The 12249-nt window shown below is 40.8% G+C and overlaps 1 protein-coding gene across 5 annotated transcripts in view; it reads left to right on the plus strand.

Moving 5' to 3' along the window:
- The window catches only part of sh2d4a (SH2 domain containing 4A), a 37476-nt gene extending 25227 nt beyond the window's left edge, over window positions 1-12249 (plus strand). For 4 of the 5 annotated variants that reach the window (XM_084693284.1, XM_084693285.1, XM_084693286.1 and 1 more), the window contains 2 exons: window positions 5492-5709; window positions 5820-5958. In XM_084693284.1, the coding sequence (XP_084549410.1) occupies window positions 5492-5709; window positions 5820-5927 (326 nt within the window). In that variant the 3' untranslated portion in view covers window positions 5928-5958. Of the gene's footprint in view, window positions 1-5491; window positions 5710-5819; window positions 5959-11439 lie in introns of those variants that run through there. The other variant, XM_084693287.1, reaches the window with a different exon arrangement.

A 12249-nucleotide genomic window follows, 5' to 3' on the forward strand; every position in this document is an offset into this window, starting at 1 on the left:
AAGGGGAGTTTCTATAGCTGAGCAGTGTATTGTGCGCAGCAAGCTTGGAAGAAAAAAAGGATTGAATAGGGGCCCCAGTAGAGCTTTACATCTAACAACGCCCCTGGTATGGACATTGTCCATTAGATTCTTGCATTTGCCTTACTGCACTGATCCAAGTAATGTGTAATTGTATGTCTGGCAGAATAATGTCTCTGAGCAACCACCTCCCTTGATTTATCGTACTTACTTCATCATACTTACTTCATCATTTCTTTGTTTTATTATATCTTTCTCAAAAGATTGCTTCCAGTGCTGTAGGCCCATTGTAGATGTTGACAACACATGTCTTGTGTCTTAGAAGAGGTACCTTACACCTTAGAAATGTGTACTGTAGCTACCATCACTGCAGTTACACTGGTGTCTGTCTAGTGTGTGATTCAAAGTGCCGTTTCCTAAGCGAAATAATACATCATATTTGAGACTACACAACACAGATGTGTTGCTATTTAAGCAAATCCACCCAAAAACTCAAACATAGAATTCCATAGTTGTTTAGGAAGCTATAGCACGGACAAGCTAGCACCCCTACTACTTGAGTCAAAAGTCCCAGATCAGTTTTTCAATTGATGAAACAAACTATCACTCAAATTACAGCCAATGCCTGTGTGAATACCATCCCGAATGTGGCACTGGGGTTTTAACAGTTTTAAGACGTCTGTAATTAGCCGAGTGGTCTTTACACCCTTGGCTACTAACCTGAACTTCAATGCCACAACCTTAACTTGATGTCAATCTGTTCAGGAACATTTCCTCTACATGACTGAAACCGCTAACATTTTCCAGTTGGGACTTGAGATATGAGTTTATGCCCCATGAGTGCCCGCACCCATTTACTGCAACGAGATAGCCAGGCTACATGGAAATCCGACTCGAATCTGAATTTAAGGGACGCTTGACAACATTTGGCGTGTCAGGCATTTTAGAATTGTTGATGTGATGTGTTCCCATCGTATTTAAGACAACGTATTTTACAAACAAAAGGTTCGTTAATGTAACTGTATACATATCTCACTCATACTGGCTAATCAGCTAATATGTTAAAGAAGTCTACATCCAAAGTCGCTGTCGTGAAACTATAGTTTCTAGAGGCTATAGGCTATAGCCTCTTTCACAAACTGCTGATAAACGGAAGTAGCCAAGGTCAAATTAAAAACATCTACATTTAGCAAATACTGTTGATATTATTGTGCACATGTATTTAAGTATCGTTAATGTCATTTAATTCCATAATTTCCCCAGGAATAACTTAAAATGTATTTCAGAAAAAACGCTCAAACGGGTATGTCCTCCATACTTAAGTTCATCACAACCGCAAGCTGTAATATGATTTTGTCGGTAACAGTTATTAGCAATGCAGACGTATCCTTTCTCCAGTTTTTCTCTCTATGTTTGTGTGGTGTGTTGCCTAACTCAAGCTAATCATAAACAAGGCAGCATTTCCATGTAACATTCAGTCATTTTATTTCAAACAAAGTGCCAGTGAATACAGTGAATGAAACAGTGAATGAACATCTTCTGCCAGTCCCCGCTACAGGTCCTGTCTGTTGGCCCTTACAATGAAGCACAAAATAAGTTAGTGTCCTATCAACATAATTGCACGTATCAAAGAGGCTAAACAAGTCATTAAAAAAAATCACATCTAGAATAATATACATCATCAAAAAAATATTATGGGATTCTAGTTTTTGGTCACATAGCCATGTGAAAGGTTGGATTGGGAAGCTGCCGTCATCATTCATTCACCTGGCTTGTTTTGAATGGGCTGCCGGGGCGTGTTTGAGTGTCTACGCTGTGAGGAGCTCCACAGCCGTCTCTCCTAGTCCCGTCTTCCACTTCATCACTGCATCTGCAATTAGAAGTCATGAACTTATTGTTAGCACCAATTTGAACGTTGAACACTGCGTGTAAGCCAAAGTTCACAACATCTCAAAACACCTACCACTCTTTCGGAACTCCAGCACCTTAAGGCGCTCCTCAAGGTCTTCAGCCTCTGTTTGGGCCACCTGTAGGTCCATCACTGGCACCTCTTCAGCATGTTTGCCCTGTCGTCGCCTCTCGCTGGTTCTCCTCCAATGTCTCCATCTTCTGGAACATAACCTGTAATGTGTCTGTCAGTAAAGACAAGTAAAAGAAGTTTACAAGAGTTAACATGATTGGCATACACTGTGGTTCTTCTAGATTAGCTGTAACATTGATGTAAATAACACATGTTACCTTGAATGGCTGTATACAAAGCATTTGTAAGACAACATTTGTTGTTTTGACAAATATGTATCCCCCTGCCATGATCAGAACAACTTAAGTATGCCTTACAATGAGTTGGCAATGATATTGAGAAGCTTTGAGTGTCTTATATTTGCACTTGCCTGGCTGCCAGCTGTTTTCCTGGACCCCATATGGGTTCTCCTCTACCAGACCAGAGTTGACACCTAGGAGTCTGGTGATGCAAAAGTTTTAAGTCATGCTTTTGCTTCAAAACATAGCCTTTAGGGTTGCCATGGTTCATACAATTATTGTCACTGTTAAAAACGGTCATTCATTACTTTACCATAATTTCCCAGGGACACAGTGCTAGGCCGTGTGACGGTGGTAGGATACTCTGTACAGAAATGAAAGTGGAATGTAGTTTAAGTACATAGTATTAGCATTTTGATATAAATATAAAAGGATCAGCATCGCACATGTGTGATCGTTCGAAAGCAGGGCTCCACACAGCGTAGGGTCGCACATGTGTGATTCTGAACATTACAACCGACTATTTTCCGATAGACAAACAATGTGACAAACGCTATAGTATGGCTTCAAAATTTACAATTAGTAGGCTAACAAGTAACACTAGCAGGTAGGAGCATTGCTACGAGTATTATGCTAGGTTGCTATACGGAAGCTAATAATAGGGATGGAGATTTGAACTGATTTCACTATTCGAATAGTTTTTATTGAAATTATTTTCGAATATCCGGATAATCTATTTTTGTTAATGTGGTTCCGTTAATTAGCCTGGCATGACGTAAAGCATACAGTAAACACATGAACCACCACACATTCTGGCAATAATTGGGACTGTTCAGCTATTAGATTAAATAAGGGTTGAATAAAGAAAACAAATGAAAGATCAATTTATTAACATGACGAAAAGACAATGAACTTGAAAAAACGCTGCGTCTTCAGACGTAGGCTCTTAATTTGGCGGAAAAGCGATAGCCTATTATTATGTGAAATGAAAAGTAGGCTACATTGGACTCAATTAAACACATTGGGAAGGCTATCCTCGATAAAAACGAAAGACACACATGGAGTAATATATTGCATATTAACTTGGATATTAACTTGGAACCGAAATCCTATAGGATACGGTGCGCCACCACACAATGCAAACATAAACAGCGGATTACGCTAACTCTACATGGCTACTGGTAAGAAAATAAATAAGCCACAACTGAATTAGCCATATGCATTTTTATTCAGGAAAATGAGCACGTAAACATGCTCAGGGGAGAGGCCAGTACGGAGTCGATTTACGAGCAGGCCGGCGTAGAAAAAACTGCATGAACTGAGGTTGCTGCGAGGTAGCCTACTGCTTAGCCAGGACACAATGCTTCTTGTAGTGCCAAATGAAATGAAAGGAGACTCGCAGCAGAACGCAGGCGTAGCCTACCTTTTTTGATGGTTTTCATCATTTCTAACGTCACAACTATTAGAATTCACAACACGACGCAACGGTTTTTCATTATTTTATTTTTTATTTTTTTATTAAACTACGCTCATAAGTATTCGAAAAAAGTATTCGAATACTAACTTACTTTAGGATATCCGGATATTCGATTAACCACGCCCATCCCTAATACATTGTCTACATTTATACGTGCTGGGTGCAACATTTAATATTGTGTGATTGAAATTCATGTAGACTATGGCTAAATTACAAAAGTGTCAGAACTGAGAGCAATCCAGTGTGATCTCTCCATGATAAACCACTGCACTCGAGATCCGTTGTCCTGCGACCAAAGAGCGACTTAACGGCAACTTAACCCATGGTACCAAAATGAATGTATCCAACCGACCATGGTACAATGTCGCGGCAACGTTGCCCACGGACCTAAAAATGACGTTACCAGCCGACCAAGGTACAACGTTGCCGCAACGTTGTCCATGGGACCAAAAAATAACGTAACCAGCCGACCAAGGTACAACGTCGCGGCAACGTTGGCCACGGACCTAAAAATGACGTTACCAGCCGACCAAGGTACAACGTCGCGGCAACGTTGCCCACGGACCTAAATATAACGTAACCAGCCGACCAAGGGACGACGTCGCGGCAACGTTGCCCACAGGTCTAAAAATAACGTAACCAGCCGACCAAAGTACAACGTCGTAGCAACGTTGTCCATGGGACCAACTGGCAACATTCCCTTAATAACGTTGCCACAACGTTGCCACGACGTTGCCAGAAGGTAACGTCGCGGGTTACCAACTGAGCACCTACTGGCAACGTTGCCGCAACATCATGTGTTAGCTGGGACAGCTAGTCTAGCTAGATTCATTTGCTAAGTAAGGTATGTTGATGTGTTTAGAAACGTATTTAGCATTCTACTTATGCTAGATACAGGAGACGTTAGCATTGCTAAAAGGCTAACTGTTAGCGACAAAATCATACTTACAGCTTGCATTTGGGATGAGCATACGGTTGGAACAGCACCTCTTTTCAGCAACAGCGGCTTAGCAAATCCTTCTTTAAATTGTCCAAGGTATTCATTTATAACTGTCCTCTGTGAAATGGTTCGAGCAAATGTGTAATTGAGGGTCGAACTGCACAGGGATCTTCTCATAGACAAACATCACTGCCCGTCGAGTGTTTGGTTCCTTAGGAAGACTCTGAAAAGCATTCTCTGTACAGCCTGGAACACTGCATTTACCACCATAGTCCATTTTCAATAAGCTAGAAAAACGTTCTTCTTTGTAATTCTGTGGAAGTACACAGAGCAGCATGCAGTACATTTTGGGGCGTGATAAAGGTACAGACCAGAACTCAAAAAGGTAGAGCCCCGTTGTGACGTCACAGGGGATTTTTCAAAACAGACTTTTACAGCTACATTTCTTAAATGTGAGATTTACATAGGAAAGAGATGTCAATGGATTTCGAGGTTCACTGTATGTCCATTTTACCCACTGAACTGTGACAAGGTAAATTCGGTTCTGCAATCAATGACCCCTTTTAATCTACAATCAAATGAGTGATAACCTGGCTTCAAGATTTTAGCTAGGAACAATTTTATTGGGAGTTATATTATATATGTTTCCCTTAAACCTTTATGGCCGTTATGTTTTTATTCTGCTTAGTAGTGTTAAGTACACTGTATTGCAGTGTATTAGATATCAAATGCTTTTATACACAGTTTTTGGTCTCACATACCACCAGTATGTAACATGTTTATTTTGCTTCACCAAGGAATTATTTCACGGGAGGATGCAGAGAACCTACTGACCGAAGGGACACCGGGCTATTTCCTGGTTCGGGTCAGTGAGAGGATTTTGGGATATGTACTCTCCTATCGATGTGAAGATGCAGTTAAGCACTTCCTCATTGATGCCACAGACGGATGCTATACACTGCTGGGGGACCAGTTACACTTCTCATCATTGGCAGAGCTTGTCGAGTACCATGAGGTAGTATAAAAATAAGTCATTCCCTGTCCATCATTGTGTGAAAGTAGCTGAATGTTGCTGCTATGTACAACATTGAGAACAATGTACCACATTTGATATCGTTTGTTTAGAGCAAGGGTCGGCAACCCGCTGCTCTGGAGCCGCATGCGGCTCTTTCACCCCTCTGCAGTCCTGCAACTTTTTCTTTCAAATGGAACACCTATTATATTGGAGATTGACACTGTGACAATAAAATATTTTTCAAAAGCGTTTTGATATTTTGACAACCATGCATCACAGCCTACAAAGTCTATTGCTGTATTTGCACCTGCAGGTGGCTAATATTGAGTTTTCGGCCCAAACGTTTCAGAAAGGTTTCGGAAGAAAATAGAGATTTTAATTCTGCGTGGACGGATGCATTTGTTTCACGTTCAACGATGCTGGCTTACCTGTATGCTTGAACAACAAAAAATTCTGCTGAAAGACATTTCCAGAACAAACACGCAGCATTTGCTGAAAAGTACAAAGCTGGAGATGAACGAAAAAGAGCGGTTTTGGAACTGCAGCTGAAAGCTGATCAAAGCAAACATACCAGTGCTTTCATCAAGTGGATTAAGTCTGTAAACTCACTGTCGCTAGTTTTGTGGCAGCTCGTTTGTTTCCCTTTATTATAACAGGCAAAACCAGCAATAACATGCAACCCTTTTTCTTCTATAATTTAATAAATGCAACAAACTATAGTTCTTTTATATATATTACCTACATTACCTACACAGCTATAGGCTCATATTATCTTCATTTTAGGGGTCAAATAAGCTTTGCGGCTCCAGATAAATTTTCTTTCGTGGGAGAGGGACTACAATGGCTCTTTTGATAGAGAAGGTTGCAGACCCCTGGTCTAGAGCAATGTATTATGGGTTATATATTATTTAACCATATGAGTGAATTTATAAAAAGTTCTGTTAGCAAGCATTATTAAAGGCAGGGTAGGTACATTTTACAAACATAGAAATCTTTGCTTGAGTTCAGTTTGGATTCAGATCAAAATATCCCAACCTTCCCTTCAAAACCACACCTCCAAAACACATGAACTCACTATCCAGACCCTCCAGAAATTCGCAATGTTGCAATTGCACCAATTCACGCAAATGTAACGATTCCTTGCAAATTCAGCGTGACAATTTTAACTAATCACCGCAATTTTCCTGCAACTTTGACCAATCGTCGTCGTCTCCCACAACTCAGAGAGAGATTTCAATCTTTTTTGTTAAAAAAAGGGAGATTCCTCCCGTCAATCAAATCAAATTTATTTGTATAGCCCTTTTTACACGCAAGCATGTCACAGAGGGCTTCACATACGCCCATAGAACTGCCCCTCAACCAACCCAAACCCTCAAGGAAGACAAGGAAAAACGGGAGAAAAAATGGAAGAAACCTTGGGAGGAGCAATTCAGAGAGGGATCCCCCTCCTCCAAAGACGGTTGGTAAGAGAGAGGAGCAGAACACAAGCTAAACATAGTCATACTATGTCAATGGGTTTTGAAACACCAAAATCCATTGTTCGGCTTTATAGACGTTGGATGGGACCGGTTTTGGCCGTCATGGAGACTGGGTTCGGGTAGACGACCTGGTCCAGCGTTGGTAGACCGACGACCAGGCAGGTCCTGACAGCTCAAACCCCCCACACCACAGGGGATGTGTGTGGGGGGGACGGGGACAGAGAGAGGAGAGCAGGGATTAGAGAATGCCAGGCGCAGCTAACAGTTACAGTCGTAATACAGATCCCCACTGGTCAAGTGTGGACTAGTGCAGCAATTTAACAAAGCTAAAAGGGTATTTGATGCAGCCCCAAACACCAAAACAGCGACAGCCCCCCCGTTTGGACCATGAAATCTGTTCCGGGGGAAACAACTCTAAAATAGGTTATATTTATAGAATAAGGATGAAAACAACCAGTCCCCCGTTGTCTCCAACAAGTCAACTATAACAATAACAATATACAGCAACGGAACTATAATAGTAACAATATACATTAACAGGTTTACTTTATTTGTAACATCTAAATGGGCAGTGTGAACATAAGCTAAAATTACAATTTAAAAGTTACATGTGAAACACACATAGGCAAACGCACACCCCAGGTTTACTTAGAAAGTACACACATACTTACCTTTAACAAGCATAGAACTGACTAAACAAGAACGTTTTAGTCTAGTTTTAAATGTCGAAACAGTATCAGCCTCCTTAATTGAGACAGGTAATTTGTTCCAGAGAAGAGGTGCTCTATATGAGAACGCCCTACCTCCAGCAGTTTTTTTTCTTCATTTGGGGTATTACCAGATAGCCGGCATGTTGATATTTTAGAGTCCTTGCGGGGCAATAGGGTGCAAGGAGACCGGAGAGGTACAGTGGTGCCAATCAATGCAGAGATTTGTAAGTTAGTAATAAAACTTGGAAATCAGCTCTGGCTTGGATAGGGAGCCAGTGTAAAGAGATAAGAGTAGATGTTATATGATCAAACTTTCTTGTTTTTGTCAATAGTCTAGCAGCAGCATTTTGTACCCGCTGTAAATTTTTCAAGTGGGTAGTTGGGAAGCCAGAGAACAACACATTGCAGTAGTCCAATCGGGACGTAACAAAAGCATGTATTAGTTTTTCAGCATCATCCTTTGAGAGGAATTTTCGTATTTTGGCAATATTACGTAGATGGAAAAATGCGGTTCTGGTGATTTGTTTAATATGGTACTCAAACGAAAGATCTGGGTCCAATGTGACTCCTAAATTTTCTACCAGCTGGCTTTGAGATACTTTGACGCCGTCTAAGTCTAAGGTCAGATTGGATTATTTCAGTATTTTTTAGGGCCGAAAATTTGAACCTCGGTTTTATCCACATTAAGAAGAAGGAAATGTGCTGTCATCCAAGTTTTCAACCCGGAAACATATTTTTCCATAGCATGTGGAAATTCTCCAGGCTTTATGGACATGTATAGCTGAGTATCATCTGCATAACAGTGAACATTTACCCCAGAGCTTCTAATTATGTTCCCTAAAGGCAACATATAGAGTGAAAATAACAGAGGGCCTAGAACTGAACCCTGTGGTACTCTATGGTATTTTACAGTGGAGCTCCTGGATGAGCAGCCATCATAGTGGACATATTGTGATCTATCAGATAGATAAGATCTAAACCACTGAAGTGAAGTACCAGAAATCCCAACATAGTTCTCCATACGTTCCAGGGGAATCTCATGATCCACAGTGTCAAATGCTGCACTTAGGTCTAGAAGAACCAGAACAGAGATAGAGCCCGCGTCAGAGGCTAATAATAGATCATTGACTACCTTAGCTAATGACAGAGGTCAGTGCTATCGGGCGATAGTCATTCAAACATGTGACCTTGGTGTTCTTGGGCACAGGGATAATGGTGGTCCTCTTGAAGCAGTTGGGGAGTACAGACAGGTTAAGGGAGAGGTTGAAGATGTTACTGAAGACCTACTTAAAAATAGGGATGCACCAAATCCAGATTTTTGAGGTTTGGCCGAATACCGAATCCACTGGTTAAGATTCGGCAGAATCCGAAACCGAATCCTACTCCCATCTTCAGTCCATTAAAACAGTAAACACATTAAAGAAGTAAACAACGTCTACAGCAGTGTATTTAAAAAAAATTACTGTAAAAAAAAGAAAAAAAAAGAATAGGCAACATTATGCCAGGAAGACAAGTGGGGAAAAACTATTTTGACAATTACCATATGCCTATCTCAAGATCCAGTCAATATCCAAAATATTAGCCTTTTAGATTTCTTGAATTTCTTTCGGATGTTTTAACAGCGGAGATGTTGTGTATTGTTTAGGGTCCTTGCCACCACAAGACAAATCGGCATTGCAAATTGAACATGCAGCTCGACTTGAATCTCCTTCTTTTGACTAAAAGTACTGCCAAACACTTTTTCTGTTCACAAGTTCGATTTTCACTTTCTCTCAGCCTACTGCATTGAACGGTCCACCTATGTTACGGCGTTGTCATTATGTCGATCAGCGTAGCACGCGTAGGGTTGGGTTCAGTGGAAAAAATTCTAAGGTTCAGCCGAAACCGAACCCCGTCAAAAAGCCCAATATTCGGTCAAATCCGAAACCGAATCCCGTGCATCCCGAACAACTTGTAGGTTCTGTATTTTATTGTGATCTTACCTGGACATATGGGTCCCTGAGTTGCTTGACACGTTCAGAGTTCCTCTCAAAAGGCACTGTGTACAACTGCTTCATCCTGACCTGATGTTTTTTCAGGACTCTAGAAATACTTATGCTTACTCTATGAATATATGAATATTTGCAAAAGTAACGTTGTCTGCCAAGACTCTGTCTCGAATCTCAATGAGTTTTATACCATTGTTTCTGATGACCATATCAACAATGGCAGTTTCCTGCACATCAGTGAACATCCTACCTCTCCCACCTGTGTGAGGTAACCATTGAGTCCTAAGAAGAAATGCAAAAGCAATTACACACAAGTCGGTTTGGAGGCTTTGCTCTATCTACTTCTGTAATATTCAACTCAGTCAGATTCCCGTTGGTTACTCGTTGGTTTGCCGGAAAACTCTAACAGATGCCTGTAAGGTAGATTTTCTGTACAGCCTGAGTATCTGTAAGGTCAAGAGGTCCTGAAGCGAGGCTTCCACTGAGCAGACTATAGCACACAGCCCAGACAGTTAGGAGACTGTGATGCATACAGGGCTAATTTGATTTATGACCACTTCACCTGCTGGTGTATGGTCTAGTGTATCAGTGTACTGACCACTGAAGACCCGTTAAGGAAGTAGTTCTGTGCATTGTATATCTGTACTGTCTAACTCATGTATTTAAGGATGGCTGAGAGACAGAGTTTTCACTCATGCCATCAGTTTGTCTTGAACTGATTGGTTTATTAGTCGAGCACCCGGATCAAACAAAGTCAAACTCCTTTCTTTGTCGTGACTCCTTCCGGCCTGCCTCCTTCAGAATAACCTCCTTATCAATGCCACTGTTGAGCGTTACAGATTTGGCTGCACTCTCTGACAAACCTCTCTCATTGAGAGACCATGATTTATTACATGATCAATTACAGTAGCTCTGATCTTATCTGAGACTACAGCTCTTGATCTTCCTCTTATTCTTCTTCCTCTTATTCTTCTTCCTCTTATTCTTCTTCCGCCATGCATACGTATTCCTCTCCCCTTTCAGCCACTCTTCTTCCTCTTTCAGCTGCTTCTCTATCTATGGCTGGGTCCATGTTTATATCACAATACAAAACTGTTCTGAAGTTTTTCCTTTTGTAATGAAATTGAAAGAGTAACAGCTGTGGTTGGTACAATTGTTTTTATAGCATTTAATTTTTAGATTCAAAATATATTTCATTACGTTACTGTAAAAATGTAGCAAATTGCTGTCTTATTTTGTATTATGTTATTGTTTTGAAATTAAGTTTAACAGTTTGTAAAAAAAAAAAAAACAGTATGTAAGCATGTGCAAATTGGCCTGTAGGTACAGGAGTTTTGGCGTTTTTTTGTGTCGAATGAATGTAATTTGAAAGATGTAGTCATTGAATACATTTTGTGCCAAAGCAATGATAAATGATCCACAGTTTAGCCAACATATATTTCTGTTGTGCTTACTGTGTGGAGAAAAAGTGACCTAAGTATTGAGAAATGTGTCCTAGCGACTGTAAAAAATCAAGTTAATGAAAACACATGCAATTCTTCTTTTTCTCTCAAGGGAGAGCCAATTACCATATCAGGAGGGGAGCAACTGCTTCACCCATGTGGACAGAAGGCCGGCAGCGTGGACTACACTGATCTCTTCACCTGAACCATAGAGCACTGCCTCCTACCATACCCATCTGGGACATGAAACAACATAGGGAACGAAGTATCTAAATCCTTTAAAGTGGCTGCTTTAATTTATTTCCATTTTCTCATTTTGGCACAAATGTGCAAAAAACTGGATCAGTTCAAACATATTTCTTATGGGAAGCCGCTACATGGTAGCACGTTTTCAGATCAGTTCAGATGACAAAAGGGGAAGGAAGCCACTGTAGGCTATTTATGTTAACTGCTTCTGTGGTAGACGCATAGATCCCATCCAGTAGAAATACAGTTTTACCTCACTGCCAAACCACAAATGATCTTCCTCTTGCACTGTATGGAGATGCTCAGTCCAGCCCCCCCTCCTTTCCTTAAACATTACTAAGCAGCATGTATTACAATTTCATGGATTATATTGACAAATTGCTTGCAATAATAATGTTAGTCAATTTTAAAACAGTAATAGTTGCTGGTTTTGAGACAAAATTCCAGACGGTCATTATCGGGAAAATAAGCCCCGACAGGGCGAACAGCACCCCTCCGCTTCGCGTCGGGGTGCTGTTCGCCCTGTCGGGGCTTATTTTCCCGATAATGACCGGCGTTCTATACATTATCCCTTACATAATGTATTGCAGGCATTGTATTCTATATGTACATTTCTGCTTGGAAATTTCTGCTTATCCCGCTTATTACACGGCTACTTGCCAACAAAATGACTTAA

The sequence above is a fragment of the Hypomesus nipponensis genome, chromosome 27 (genome assembly GCF_054491055.1).
Source record: "Hypomesus nipponensis isolate SF chromosome 27, ASM5449105v1, whole genome shotgun sequence".
Lineage (NCBI taxonomy): Eukaryota > Metazoa > Chordata > Actinopteri > Osmeriformes > Osmeridae > Hypomesus > Hypomesus nipponensis.